Genomic DNA, 15,966 nt, shown 5'->3' with positions numbered 1-15,966 from the left:
ACACAGTTGAATGTATTCAAGACTGAGATCAATGGATTTCTACATATTGAAATTATCAAGGGATACAGGGACAGTACAGGAAAATGGTGTTGAAGTAGATGATCAGTCATGTTCTCACTGAATGATAGAGTGAGCTTGAAGAGCCAAATGGCCTGCTCCTATTTACGTTCTTATGTTATGTTCACATGTTTTTCTCCTTGTACTGTCATGTATCATTAGACATGAATCTTTACCTGAGAGTCTCTATATAAAGATTCTTCAAAATGGAGAAATCCAGTTAGGTAGATACCATCCATTCTGCTTCCTGCAGTACTGTGGAAAACTTATATGATCTATCTGTGCATTGTAGTGTTATACAACATTTCAGTTCATTAAATGCAATAAAGATCAATTTCACAATATGTAGATAAGCTAAGTAGAACTATGTCATTAAAAAGACTCGTGGAAGGCCCCCAAGATGGATACTACATGGTTTCAGAAGCTGAGATGCATTTCTGGAGAGGAAAGAGATCAAGGATTGAGATAGTGGGTAAGTGGGTTGAGAGCAATCAAAAATGAGACCATCTGATTGGGCCTAATGGTCTTTTCCTCTTGTAACTTTTATGTAACGCTGACACTAAGTCTAGACAGGTCACTAATGTCATATTACCTGTTCAAAAGATTTAACTTTTGTCTAGATTCAAAAGGTTCATGTCACACTATTTGTAACCCCCACAGAGTTTCACTGGCTGTCTTGTCTGGAGACAATACACATCTTTTTAGCCTGCCTTGGTGCTCTCTCCACTCACGTTGTTTTGTTTCTTAAAGACTTGATTAGTTGTAAGGATTCGCATTCCAACCATTATTCATGTAAATTGAGTCTGTGTCTTTATATGCTCTGTTTGTGAACAGAATTCCCACTCACCTGAAGAAGGGGCTTGGAGCTCCGAAAGCTCGTGTGGCTTTTGCTACCAAATAAACCTGTTGGACTTTAACCTGGTGTTGTTAAACTTCTTATTGTGTTTACCCCAGTCCAACGCTGGCATCTCCACATCAAAAGATTTAAAGCAGAGGATTGTGTCTTGAATTTTTGAGGAGGTAATAAGGAGGGTTGATGAGCGTAGCACATTTGATGTAGTCTACATGGATTTTAGCAAATATTTTGACAAGGCCCTAAATGGCAGACTGCTCAGAAAAGTAACAGCCCATGAGATCCAAGGGAAAGTGACAATCTGGATCCAAAATTGGCTCAGTGGAAGGAAGCAAAGGGCTATGGTTGATGGATTTTTCTGACTAGAAGGCTGTTTTCAGTGGGGTTCTGCAGGGCTGAGGACTGGGTCCCTTACTTTTCACGGCATACATTTAGATTTCAATGTACAGGTCATGATTAAGAAGTTTGCAGATGTTACAACAATTGATAGTGTGGTTATTAGTGAGGGCGAAAGCTGCAGACTGCAGGAAGACATCAAAAAAAGAAAAAACAAGAAAAGTACAGCACAGGAACAGGCCCTTCAGCCTTCCTAGCTTTGCCAATCATGATGCCCTAACTGAACTAAAAAAAACTTTTGCCCTTACTCGGTCCGTATCCCTCTATTCTCTCCCATTCATGTACCCATCCAGATGCCTCTTAAATGTTGCCAATGTGCCTGCTTCCACCCCCTTCTCTGACGTTCTCGGCACCCACCACTCTTTGTGTGAAAAACTTCCCCCGCATATCTCCCTTAAACTTTCCCCCTCTCACCTGGAACCTGTGCCCCCTTGTAATTGACACTTCCATCCTGGGAAAAAGCCTCTGATCATCCACCCTGTTTATGCCTCAATCAACTCTCCCCTCAGCCTCTGTCTTTCCAGTGAAAACAATCCTAGTTTATTCCACCTCGCCTCATAGCCTGTACCCTGGTTATGTTACCCAGGCAACATCCTGGTGAACCTTCCTTGCACTCTCTCCAAAGCTTCCATGTCCTCTGGTAGTGTGGCAACCAGAACTGCATGCAATACACCAAATGCGGCCTAACCAAGGTTTTATATAGCTGCAACATGTTTTGCCAACTCTTGTACACAATGCCCCGGCCGATGAAGGCAAGCATGCATAAACCTTCTTAATCACCTTGGCCACCTGTGTTGCCACGTTTAGGGAACTGTGGACCTGCACGTTCAGATCCCTCTGTATGTTAACGTTCATAAGGGTTCTGCCATTTGCAGTTTAATTCATACCTAAATTTGATCCTCCAAAATGCATCACCTCACATTTGTCTGGATTGAATGCCATCTGCCAATTCTGTGCCCAAATTTCCAATCTATCTATATCCTGTTGTATCCTCTGACAATCCCCCACACTATCAGCAACTCCACCATATCAATGGAGTGGTCAGGCGCTGAAAGTGGGTAAACTGGAAAAGTGGGAGGTAATGCATTTGAGGTGGACAAACAAGGCAAGGAAATACACAATAAATGGGAGAATACTAAGTAGAGTAAAGGAACTGAGGAACCTTGAAGTACATGTCTACAGATCACTGAATGTTGCAGATCAAGTAGATATAGTCGTTAAGAAGGCATTTGGGACATCATCCTTTGTTACTGAGGCATAAGATACACAAACAGGTAGGTTATGCCAGTACTGTACAACACAAGTTAGGCCACAGCTACAGAGTGGATAAGAAGGACCTATTTCTCTGAGGGGGATGTGTGATAAAAATATCGCATAGACCTTTGATCTAAACAATGACATAACACATAACATGATGTGGGGCGGCACGGTAGCACAGTGGTTAGCACTGCTGCCTTACAGCGCCAGGGACCCGTGTTCAATTCCAGCCTTAGGTGACTGTCTGTGTGGAGTTTGTACATTCTCCCCGTGTCTGTGTGGGTTTTTCCCAGGTGCTCTGGTTTCCTCTCACAGTCCAAAGATGTGTGGGTTAGGTGGATTGACCGTGCTAAATTGACCCTAGTGTGTCAGGGGATTAGGAGGGTTATGGGGATAGGAACTAGGTGGGACTATTGTCGTGCAGGCTCTATGGGCCAAATGGCCTCCTTCTGCACTGTAGATTGTATGATTCTATAATCCAGCATGTGCCAATGTTTTGGTCTAGCATGCTTCCAGCTGGTTTTTTATTTGTCCTTCTGGTGGCAGAGGGTATTTGTTATAATGAGGCTATGCTGGACACACTTTGGCAGCAACACACACAATTTGCATTGTCTTTTCCCACCCTGTTTTCCCCCAGTGGTTCACTCCAGACATTGGAGTTATGGCCAATCCAGGCATTAAAGTCCCCCAGAAGGAACTTTTCTTCTCTTGAGGTGGCAGTGAAGATTTAATCAAGGTCAGAATAGAACTTCTCCTTCACATCTTCATCGGAGTTAAGGATCAGGGCATAAGCACTGATGATGGTGGCGTATGTCTTTATCACTCAATCCTTGTGGGGGATTTTTACTTGCTGGATTACTGATTGTTTGGATGGTGATGAACTTTCACCTAACACCAAGACATCACATGGCACAGAAATCCAAGAGGAAAATCAATGTTTCAGGCCTAAAGCTCATGCAAAGACAGGAATTTGAAATGCAATTCACAATCCATCTGAAAAGTCTTCCAAAGTAGGACCAAATAAAATAAAATCTATTAGATGCCTATGCCCAGACCACTGGGTCTAAGCATCACCGTTATCAGGACTGGTTTGATGAAAAGAATGCTGAATCCTAAAACAAAATGATCATCCTTCATTGCCTGACAGAACAACTCGAAGCTGCAAGTCAAGAATGCAGTGTTTTAACAACTTAGAGAGGACACCCAAAGACAAATCTGAAAATGAAGGACATGTGCTGGGAAGAGAGTCTGAGAAAGATCCAACAACATGCCATGTCATGCAAAGCTTTTTGAAGTCATCTATGGATCAAGGTTAAATGGACAAAATCCCCTTGGCTCTCAGGATGTTGCTCCTCTTCTTAAGGATGACAATGTCATCCATCAATGCTGAAAAGAACATTTTGAACTACTCCTCAACCATGAAACCACAGTGGTAGCTGACACTCTCCAGGCTATCCCCAGTATCTGTGGTAGAATCCATGAGTAAACCACCATCGATGGGATAGCAACATGCCATCAAATGGATGAAAAGCAACAAAACCTGCGGCCTCGATGATATTCCAGCTGAGGTCTTCAAAGCTGGTGGTTATTTTGCCGTAGGAAGGCTCCATACACTCATCCCAGAAGCCTACAGAATTCTAACAGGACTAGACAGGGTAGCTGCAGGAGGGAGGTTCCTGATTTTTTAAGTTATTCTATTTGTCACAAGTAAGGCTTACATTAACACTGCAGTGAAGTTACTGTGAAATTCCCCTAGTTGCCACACTCCGGCGCCTGTTTGGGTAAATGCACCTAACCAGCACGTCTTTCAGATTGTGGGAGGAAACTGGAGCACTCGGAGGAAACCTACGCAGACATGGAGAGAACATGCAAACTCCACACAGACAGTGACCCAAGCCGGGAATTGAACCCGGGTCCCTGGCGCTGTGAAGCAGCAGTGCTAACCACTGTGCCACCGTGTTGCCCCCTGATGGGCAACACGGGGAGTCCAGAACAAGGGGGCACAGTCTAAGGATACAGGTTAAACCATTTAGGATTGAGAGGAGGAGAAATTTCTTCATCCAGAGAGTAGTAAGCCTGTGGAGTTCACTACCACAGAAAGCATTTGAGGCCCAAACATTGTATATTTTCAAGAAGGAGTTAGATATAACTCTTGGGGTGAAATGGATCAAAGCAGGAACAAGTCACTGAGTTGAATGATCAGCCATCATCAGAATGAATGGCAGAGCAGGCTCGAGGAGCTATAATTTCTATCCGACAGACTTGGTAAAAATAACTCTCCTGTCTTTCGGATTGCAACAATTGTAATGATCTTCAATAAGGGAGATAAATCATGCTGTGGAAACTATTGAAGTATTTCCCTCTTGTTCAGGGAAAATCCTGACACACATTCTCCTGAATTGCCTACTTCTGAGGAAATCCTCCCAGAGACACAGTGTGGCTCTGAACCTTTCAGAGGATCTTTCAGTTTTTGCTGCTAGATCCAAAAGAAATGTTGAGAACACCACCATTGCATTCATCATCCTGACCAAAACATTTGACTCAGTAATTCACAAAACTCTGTGGATTGTACTCCAAAGTTTTGGATGTTGAAGGAACTTAATCACAATTGCTTCATGATGGTATTACTGCAACTATCTTGAATGGGGGATGTGAAATAGATGCCTTCAAAATCCAGACTGGGGTCATGCAAGGCTGTGTGATCATCCCCCTACTACTTACAATCTACCCGACTTGCTATTCACCGCAAAGATCAACAAATGTCAGAACTAAATACTGACTAGATGGAAAACTCTTTAACCTGCCTCCATGCCAAAACTAAACTGACCACCAAAAATATACATGATCTACTGCTTGCATATGACTGCAGTATCATTGTCCACTCTGCCCACACCAGGTCAGCCAAATATTCCACCTCTCAGATATGTTGAAAGAGAGATTCTGGAATATGTTAAGTACTTTCCACACCTTAACAGCCACCTCACAAAAGGCCACCATTAAAGAGGAGATCCAAGACGGTATCAGCTGTGCCAGTTTAGACATTTACAAACCACACATTGAGTGTTTGACAACAATGATCTCCACAAGTAAACAAAAGCCCTTGTGTACAGAGCAGTGGTCATCAACACACTGCTGTACTGCAGAGAGACCTGGATTTTGTATCAGTGACATATGAGAGTGCAAGAGAAGTTCCATCAGCAATGCCTCCACCACATCCTCTGGATTCAATGAGATGAAATGTTGAACAAATGCTGTGTCTTTTTTGAAGCCAGCTCCACAAACATTCAGGGAAAACTCCTGCAAACTCCCAAATGGGTGTCAGAGTGTGGTGACTAGGGGACTTTCAGAGTAACTTCAGGGCAGTGTTAATGTAAGCCTACTTGTGACACTAATAAATAAACTTAAACTGAAAAAAATCAACTTCATTGAACAGGACACCATGTTTGGATGGTTATAAACCATCTCCCCAACAAGTCCTGTTTTCTCAACCCTCAAGTGGCCAATGTCCATGGAGAAGACAAATAAACACTTAAGACATCCTAAAGTTCTCTTTGAAGCTTGGTGGCATTGACATTAATGACTGAGGGGAGCTTGCTACCAATTTTTCAGAATAGCGACAACTTGTCCATCAAGCTTCACCATGCATTGTGTCACAACATCTTAATGATGATGCAGAATGGTGGCAGAGAAACATGGAGAAGGAAGTCAATTCTGCATTTCGTATCCGACTATCATGGGTCCTGCTCCATGCTCCCAAAGATATGCCGGTTGAGAATCACCCTGTTCAGTCACATGAAGTCCCATGGCAGAAACCTGTAACCTTGAGTAGAGTCATCCTCAAATTGAGGGAGAGCCACCGACGAAGATGGTAAAAGGCAGAAACCCTCATTGCATTTAAAAGACACGTGGATAGACACTTGAATTGCTGTAAGCGACATAGTTACTGACCAAGAACAAGAAAATGGAGCTAGTGTGGATCATTCTTTTTTGGCTGGCGCAGACAAGATGGACTGAATGGCCTCATTCTGTGCCTTATTTTCTGTGTTTCTATGCAAGTAACAGAAGTAACCAAAGTAATGGCATCTTACTGCCCATTATTTACTATATTACAGGTTATATTGAGCTAACTTTCCTTTACTCGGCCAATTTAATAAAGGAGTTGATTTTCTACTTACCAGGTGGCAATGAACGAGGTGGTACTGGGGGTGCCACAATAGTGCCCACATGTGCTGACAGGAATGGTATAGTGTCCCTGGTTCCACTGTCTAGACTCCAGCTACTGGGAGCTGCTGGCACCGCTAAAACACAATTAAACAAATTTCAGTTAGAGTCCCTGAACTGATTTGTGGCAAGTTAAAGTTTAAAGTTTATTTATTAGTGTCACAAGTAAGGCTTACATCAACACTGCAATGAAGTTACTGTGAAATTCCCCTAGTCGCCACAGTCCAATGGTGCCTGTTCTAGTCAACCTGCCTAACCAGCACATCTTTCAGAATGTCGGAGGAAACCCATGCAGACACAGGGAGAACGTGCAAACTCCACACAGACAGTCACCTGAGGCCGGAATTGAACCCGGATCCCTGGCGTTGTGAGGCAGCAGTGCTAACCACTATGCCACCATGCCGCCCGTAATTAAGTTCAGTGCAGACAAATGAAAGATGACAAATGACAAATGAAATTGATCAGGTTGCACTATTCTCCACAATGAGCGAGAAGAAGCAGCTAGATTAGTTGGGGCTCAATGTAGAAAAGATGCAATTGAGGAAGAATCTTCAAGATACAAAAGATAGTTACAAAAGCAGGGAATAAACCTGGAACATTACTTCTAAATATACTCTGTCAGAGAAAAATGTATACATCCTGTGTGTGTGTGGATACTTTTCAGAGGCACGAGGTAAATATTTCACATGTATTACATTGTTCAATGTTCAGAACTATTTGTGACTCCTCAAATACTGAAGCAGTCCACATTCAAATGCAACAAGATCTGGACAATATTGGGCTGACAAGTGGCAAGTAACATTTGGACCACACAAATGCCAAGCAATGACCATCACCAATAAAAGACAATCTAACCACTTCCCCATGACATTCAATGGTGTTACCATCACTGAATTCCCCCACTGTCAACATCTTGGGGGTTACCATTGACCAGAACGGCATGGTAGCACAGTGGTTAGCACTGCTGCTTCACAGCTCCAGGGACCTGGGTTTGATTCCCGGCTTGGGTCACTGTCTGTGTGGAGTTTGCACATTCTCCTCGTGCCTGCGTGGGTTTCCTCCGGGTGCTCCGGTTTCCTCCCACAGTCCAAAGATGTGCAGGTTAGGTTGATTGGCCATGCTAAAAATTGCCCCTTAGTGTCCTGAGATGCGTAGGTTAGAGGGATTAGTGGGTAAAATATGTAGGGATATGGGGGTAGGGCCTGGGTGGGATTGTGGTCGGTGCAGACTCGATGGGCCGAATGGCCTCTTTCTGTACTGTAGGGATTCTATGATTGTCATGGATGGATTGAAAGAAACTCAACTGGACTTGCCACATAAACATAGTGGCTAGAAAGTAGGTCAGAGGCTAGGAATACTATGGTGAGTAACTTATCTACCTCCTGACACCCCAAAGTCTGTATGCCATCTACAAACACAGGTCAAGAAGTGTTTAATTCAACCCACGTATCATGTTTTCTACTCATGCAGACTATAAAACTCTGCTCCTAAAGCCACATCAGTATCTACTGCAATATAAAGGTTCTCTGGCTCCCCAGTAGAATAAATCCACCCCAGTAGAATGAGTAAGTGTCCATTCTTGATTGAGGTATTAGTATGGGAGGAAGTAGGTTCAGCCTGATTTTGTTCACACTCAATATCCAAACACATTGTCCAGTCGACCTGCATGGATAGTGTTGAGGAACAGGAGCAGCCTCTCCTCATGTCCTCTGCCATTTACCCCGTTGTCTCTAGTAGATGTGGCTGAAGTTACCTCTGCAGGACACCCCAGTGGGCAGAAGCCCTTAAGGCCCCAGATCGCCAGAGGGTGCCCACCATACTCATCACAGGCAATGGGGCATCACATTCAGTAGCCTGATTCCACCCGAGCTGTTAATGTCAGGACTCGCATCAAAACATAGTGGTAGGAAAATAAAACTTAAGAATTTATGAGAGCACAAAGTGGCAGGGGTATTTTTGTTTTCACTTTATTCATTTGTGTTTCATTATCTTATTTTGTGATTTGCTTAGTCAGAAACACAACTATTTGGGCATGCCAACATTACTTGGCTCAGCACCTTATGTCTGATTTTCTTTTACTTCTGTAGAGGAACATCTAGCCTCTGCAACCCATCTTCCGAATCAGGTTAAATCTGTTAGGATAGGCAAATTAACTCAAAGTCCTCCTATTAGTGACCCAGTATACATCTTTCTCACACTCCTGTGTGTGTCAGTTCAATCTCACATGGTCCTACATTAGGCACTCAGCATCAGCACAAACACATCCAATTCCAGAGAAGCATGGGGTTAGGTACCGAGTAAAGCTCCCTCTACACTGTCCCCATCGAACACTCCAAGGAGAGGTAATGCACAGGTTAGATACAGAGTAAAACCCCCTTTCCACTATCCCATCAAATACTCCCAGAGCAGGTACAGCATGGGGTTAGTTACAGAGTAAAGCTCTGTCTATAGGGGGAGGTGGCTAGATGGGTGGAGAACTGGCTTGGTCATAGAACACAGTAAGAAGTTTAACAACACCAGGTTAAAGTCCAACAGGTTTATTTGGTAGCAAAAGCCACACAAGCTTTCGGAGCATTCTATGATCGGAGCTCAAAAGCTTGTGTGGCTTTTGCTACCAAATAAACCTGTTGGACTTTAACCTGGTGTTGTTAAACTTCTTACTGTGTTTACCCCAGTCCAACGCCGGCATCTCCACATCTTGGTCATAGAAGACAGAGGGTGGTAGTGGAAGGGTCTTTTTCCGGCTGGAGGCCTGTGACTAGTGGTGTTCCGCAGGGCTCTGTATTGGGACTTCTGCTGTTTGTGATTTATATAAATGATCTGGAAGAAGGAGTAACTGGGGTGATCAGTAAGTTTGCGGACGACACAAAACTGGCAGGACTTGCAGATAGTGAGGAACATTGTCAGAGGCTACAGAAGGATATAGATAGGCTGGAAATTTGGGCAAAGAAATGGCAGATGGAGTTCAATCCTGATAAATGCGAAGAGATGCATTTTGGTGGGAATAATGTAGGGAGGAGCTACACGATAAATGGAAGAACCATAAAGGGTGTAGAGACGCAGAGGGACCTGGGTGTGCAAGTCCACAGATCTTTGGAGGTGACGTCACAGGTGGAGAAGGTGGTGAAGAAGGCATATGGCATGCTTGCCTTTATAGGACGGGGCATAGAGTATAAAAGTTGGGGTCTGATGTTGCAGATGTATAGAACGTTGGTTCGGCCGCATTTGGAATACTGCGTCCAGTTCTGGTCGCCACACTACCAGAAGGACGTGGAGGCTTTGGAGAGAGTACAGAGGAGGTTTACCAGGATGTTGCCTGGTATGGAGGGGCTTGGTTATGAGGAGAGATTGGGGAAACTGGGGTTGTTCTCCTTGGAAAGACGGAGGATGAGGGGAGACTTAATGGAGGTGTATAAAATTATGAAAGGCATAGATAGGGTGAACGGTGGGAAGCTTTTCCCCGGGTCGGTGGTGACGTTCACGAGGGGTCATAGGTTCAAGGTGAAGGGGGGGAGGTTTAACACAGATATCAGAAGGACATATTTTACACAGAGGGTCGTGGGGGCCTGGAATGTGTTGCCGGGCAAGGTGGTGGAGGCGGACACACTGGGAACGTTTAAGACTTATCTAGACAGCTATATGAACGGAGTGGGAATGGAGGGATACAAAAAAGTGGTCTAGTTTGGACCAGGGAGCGGCGCGGGCTAATTGTTCTTTGTTTCTCGTTTCAAGGCTTCATTCTATGATCATCTTGCTGGTGCCAGTACAGAGCGAGACTGTGGATAGTTGGGAACCTGTCTCGGGGGCAGGGAATTCAGATGGTGTTCGTAAAGCAGAAGTGGAAATGAATAGGGTTGGGAAGCATTTTCTGATCAGGGCCAGTGTGATCTCCTGGACTCGTTTCGATCGCCTCAGGGGGTCGGAGAGGAATTTCCCAGATTTTTTTTCCCCCATATTGGCCCTGGGGTTTTCACTCTGGGTTTTCGCCTCTCCCTGGAGATCACATGGTCTGGAATGGGGGGGTGGGGGTGAGTTAATAGGTTGTGATGAACAAAGCATCGTAGCTGTGAGGGACAGCTCGGTGGATAGGATATTAGGATGTAGATAGGCTGGAAAATTGGGCGGGGATCCTGGATTCAGGATTCAATCCTGGACCGGGGAGCGGCGCGGGCTTGGAGGGCCGAAGGGCCTGTTCCTGTGCTGTATTGTTCTTTGTACATCAAACACTCCCAGAATAGGTACAGCACAGGTTAAATACGGAGTATCTACCAACTTGCTCTCAGGTGGTAGTGTGGATTTCCATACAGCTCCCTTTATTCTGCCACAACTCTAAAAGTACTTTCCACTGCATTTACTAAAGCAGCCCAGAAGAGAGTCATCATCTGCTTAGAGCCAAATCAGGGTTAGTTTTCTGACATGTGACCATGCCAACTACAAACTGAGTTAGATTGCTAAAGACATTTAATGTAGGAGTGTTCTACTTGGAGCTATACATAATTTTAGGACTCAGGTGACTAGCGCGAGTCTATGCACAACCACATCCTCCCTGCAGTCATTCAATTAAAAAAAAACTAAATTTGTCACTGTTAGCTGATGGGACACGTGGTCCAACAAAAGAAATTCATTATCTCTTTGCCCCACTGAACTTTAACAGTCAAATAGATCCTTACCCTTTTCAGCGACAGAGAGGTTGGGATCACTGCACGGTTTGCAGGGTCCGACCACCTGTTGAATCAGAGCCCGTTGGAAACTAGTAGGCTGTAATAAGAATGAACAATTAACATGAACACGAGTTGGCATATCACAGAGTTCACAACTAAGGCCTGGGTAAGATGCTCTGTTGGACAGTCGGTGCAGACTCGATGTGCCCTGTACCCTTGTCCATTTACCCTGCTAACCCCCCTAACCTACACATCTTTGGACGCTAACAGATAGTTTGAGCAGTGTACACCCCGGTAAACAGGAAATAATCTTAAATGTCCAGCCCATTTCACTTCTTTTCAGTGAGCTCCCTTTTGGTAATTTTACCTGATGGTGCTGTTGTCAAGGGAAGGTCAAACTTCAGTGGTAATGCTCTATGGTAAGTGGAGCTGAGGTGCATTAAAACAGCACTGTAAACAATGCTTACAACCACCTTTTGATTTAGCAGTAGTTGAACACTGAGCCCATCTGTACAGATCACTGATGTAACTTCCCAATCTCGTGACAGTGGGTGGGCTGAAAACTGAGCATTCTGAAATAGCCTCCCAATTGTCTTTCACCAAAAACCAAGCATGGTCCAACTGCTAAAACTAACGATTTTTCATGCAGTGTGATCTGGAGGCTGTATGTTAATGCTGCTGGAAGATAAACAATGTTGACCAGATACCAAGAGCTATCTCAGGACAAGGTTATCTCACAGCAATGTGTGAAGGCATGTAAATTTAATAAGACCTGTAACTGTTCAGGTGACTTCAACCGACATTTAAAACTCCCAAGTCCTTCCTCCTCTAATCAAATAAAAAGGCCAGTGTGAGAAGGTAAGAGTTTTATAAATTTTCTTAAATAATTTAGTTGATGCTAGAAATGTCGATCAGTGGGGTTAAGTGCTGCACTTGGGAGATGTGGGAGATCTGTGATGCTTCCAGCGTCTTGGACGACTACATCCGCGGGAAGTGCAACCAATTGCAGCTCCTTACAGACCGCATGGAAAGGTTGGAGCAGCAGTTGGATGCACTTAGGAGCATGAAGGTGGTGGAAAGCGTCATAGATAGGAGCTTTAGAGATGTGGTCACACCCAAGGTGCAGACAGATAGATGGGTGACCGCTAGAAGGGGCAGGTAGTCAGTGCAGGAATTCCCTGTAGTCATCCCTCTCTTTAACAAGTATACCGTTTTGGATACTGTTGGGGGGGGATGGCCTATAAGAGGATAACAGCAGCAGCACCCAGAGCAGTGGCACCATGGCTGGCTCTGTTGTTAAGCAGGTAGGGACAAAGAGCACTAGAGCGATAGTTATAGGGAACTCTATAGTTAGGGCTGCAGATAGGCACTTCTGTGGATGCGAAAGAGACTCCAGGATGGTATGTTGCCTCCCTGGTGCCAGGGTTCAGCTCGTCTCTGAATGGGCAGAAAGCATTGTGAAGGGAGAGGGTGAACAGCCAGAGATCGTGGTACATATTGGTACCAACAACCTAGGTAGGAAGAGTGATGAGGTCCTGCAGCAGCAGTTTAGGGAGTTAGGTAGAAAGTTAAAAAGCAGGACCTCAGGGTTGTAATCTCAGGATTATACCCTGTGCCACGTGCCAGTGAGGCTAGAAATAGGAAGACAGTACAGCTCAACACGTGTCTAAACAGCTGGTGTAGGAGGGAGGGTTTCAGATATCTGGACAATTGGGATCTCTTCTGGGGCAGGTGGGACCTGTACAAGAAGGATGGGTTGCATCTAAACTGGAAGAGCATAAATATTCTGGCTGGGAGGTTTGCTAGTGTCACATGGGAGGATTTAAACTAGTTTGGCAGGGGGGTGGGAATCAAAGCAAAGGTGACTTAACTGAAGGGGGACCAGACAGTAGGGCCAGTAAGATTCAGAGAAAGAGCAGGCAGGGTGTGGTTGCTAATCCAAGAGGGTCTGGTGGACTGAAGTACATTTGTTTCAATGCGAGAAGTGTAACAGGTAAGGCAGATGAACTTAGAGCTTGGATTAGTACTTGGAACTATGATGTTGTTGCTATTACAGAGACTTAGTTAAAGGAAGGACAGGATTGGCAGCTTAACGTTCCAGGACACAGATGTTTCAGGCAGGATAGAGGGGGATGTAAAAGGGGTGGGGGAGTTGCACTACTGGTTAAGGAGAATATCACAGCTGTACTGTGGGAGGACACCTTGGACGGCTCATACAGCGAAGCAATATAGGTAGAGCTCAGGAATAGGAAGGGTGTAGTCACAATGTTGGAGGTTTACTATAGGCTGCCCAACAACCAGCGGGAGATAGAGGAACAGATAATGTAGGCAGATTTTGACAATGTGTAAAAGTAACAGGGTTGTTGTGGTGGGAGATTTTAACTTCCCCCATACTGACTGGGACTCACTTAATGCTAGGGGTGTGGATGGGGCAGAGTTTGTAAGGAGCATCCAGGAGGGCTTCTTGAAACAGTATGTAGATAGTCCAACTAGGGAAGGGGCCGTACTGGACCAGGTATTAGGGAATGAACCCGGCCAAGTGATCAACATTTCAATAGGGGAGCAGTTCGGGAACAGTGACCACAATTCAGTAAGCTTTAAGGTACTGATGGATAAAGATAAGTGTAGTCCTCAAATTAAGGTGCTAAATTAGGGGAAGGCTAGTTATAACAATATTAGGCAGGAACTGAAGAATGTAGATTGGGGACAGATGTTTGAGGGCAAATCAACACCAGGCATGTGGGAGACTTTCAAGTGCAAGTTGATAGAGATTCAGGACAGCACGTTCCTATAAGGATGAAGGATAAGTATGGCAAGTTTGGGAACCTTGGATAATGAGAGATATTCAAAAAGAAAAAGGAAGCATTTGTCAAGGCTAGGAGGCTGGGAACACACGAAGCAACTATGGAGTACAAGGAAAGTAGAAAGAAACTTAAGCAAGGAGTAAGGAGGGCTAAAAGGGGTCACGAAAAATCATTGGCCAGCAGGATTAAGGAAAATCCCAAGGCTTTTTATACATATATAAAGAGCGTTGGCCCACTCAAGGACAGGGGAGGGAATCTATGCATGGAGCCAGAGGAAATGGGCGAGGTATTAAATGAGTACTCTGCGTCAGTATTCACCAAAGAGAAGGACTTGGTGGATGATGAGTCTAGGAAAGGGTGTGTAGATAGTTTGAGTCATGTTGAGGTCAAAAAGGAGGAGGTATTGGAGTTCTTGAGAAACATTAAGGCAGACAAGTCCCCAGGGCCTGATGGGATATACTCCAGAATACTGAGAGAAGCAAGGGAGGAAATTGCTGGAGCCTTGAGAGAAATCTTTGTATCCTCACTGGCTACAGGAGAGGTTCCAGAGGATTGGAGAATAGCCAATGTTGTTCCTTTGTTTAAAAAGGGTAGCAACAATAATCCAGGTAATTACAAGCCAATGAGCCTTGTCAGTGGTAGGGAAATTATTGGAGAGGATTCTTCGAGACAGGATTTACTCCCACTTGGAAATAAATGGAAGTATTAGCGAGAAGCAACATGGTTTTGTGAAGGGGAGGTCGTGTCTCACTAACTTGATCGAGTTTTTCAAGGAAGTGATGAAGATGACTGATGTTGGTAAGGCAGTGGATGTTGTCTACATGGACTTCAGTAAGGCCTTTGACAAGGTCCCTCATGGCAGACTGGTGCAGAAGGTGAAGTCGCATGGTAGCAGAGGTGAACTGGCAAGGTGAATACAAAACTGGCTCAGTCATAGAAGACAGAGGGTAGCAGTGGAAGGGTGCGTTTCTGAATGGAGGGCTGTGACAAGTGGCGTTCCTCGGGGATCAGTGTTGGGCGGCATGGTAGCACAGTGGTTAGCACTGCTGCTTCACAGCTCCAGGGACCTGGGTTCGATTCCCGGCTTGGGTCACTGTGTGTGTGGAGTTTGCATATTCTCCTCGTGTCTGCGTGGGTTTCCTCCGGGTGCTCCGGTTTCCTCCCACAGTCCAAAGATATGCGGGTTAGGTTGATTGGCCATGCTAAAAAAAATTGCCCTTAGTGTCCTTAGATGCGTAGGTTAGAGGGATTAGTGGGTAAATCTGTAGGGATATGGGGGTAGGGCCTGGGTGGGATTGTGGTCGGTGCAGACTCGATGGGCCGAATGGCCTCTTTCTGTATGTAAATGACTTGGAGGAAAATGTAACTATTTGATTACTAAGTTTGCGGATGACACAAAGGTTGGTGAATTTGCGGATAGTGATAAGGACCATCAGAGGATACAGCAGGGTATAGATCAGTTGGAGACTTGGGCGGAGAGATGGCAGATGGAGTTTAATCCGGACAAATGTGAGGTAATGCATTTTGGAAGGTCTAATACTGAAAGCAAATATTAAGTAAATGGCAGAACCCTTAAGAGTATTGAAAGGCAGAGGGATCCGGGTGTACAGGTACACAGGTCACTGAAAGTGGCAACGCAGGTGGAGAAGGTAGTCAAGAAGGCATACGGCATCCTTGCCTTTATCGGCTGGGGCATTGAGTTTAAAAATTGGCAAGT

At 44.8% G+C, this 15,966-nt stretch overlaps 1 protein-coding gene across 4 annotated transcripts in view; it reads right to left on the bottom strand.

Annotated features, from left to right (window-relative positions):
• The window catches only part of dock3 (dedicator of cytokinesis 3), a 1,050,162-nt gene that overhangs the window by 17,872 nt on the left and 1,016,324 nt on the right, over positions 1-15,966 (bottom strand). For 3 of the 4 annotated variants that reach the window (XM_078209344.1, XM_078209345.1, XM_078209347.1), the window contains 2 exons: positions 11,455-11,542; positions 6,739-6,861 (listed from right to left, as the gene is read on the bottom strand). In XM_078209344.1, the coding sequence (XP_078065470.1) occupies positions 6,739-6,861; positions 11,455-11,542 (211 nt within the window). The remainder of the gene's footprint in view (positions 1-6,738; positions 6,862-11,454; positions 11,543-15,966) is intronic. The other variant, XM_078209346.1, reaches the window with a different exon arrangement.

Source organism: Mustelus asterias, chromosome 3 (genome assembly GCF_964213995.1).
Source record: "Mustelus asterias chromosome 3, sMusAst1.hap1.1, whole genome shotgun sequence".
NCBI classification, from domain to species: Eukaryota; Metazoa; Chordata; class Chondrichthyes; order Carcharhiniformes; family Triakidae; genus Mustelus; species Mustelus asterias.
The sequence above is the reverse complement of the archived record's forward strand: the minus strand, read 5'-3'. Positions and strand labels throughout refer to the sequence as shown.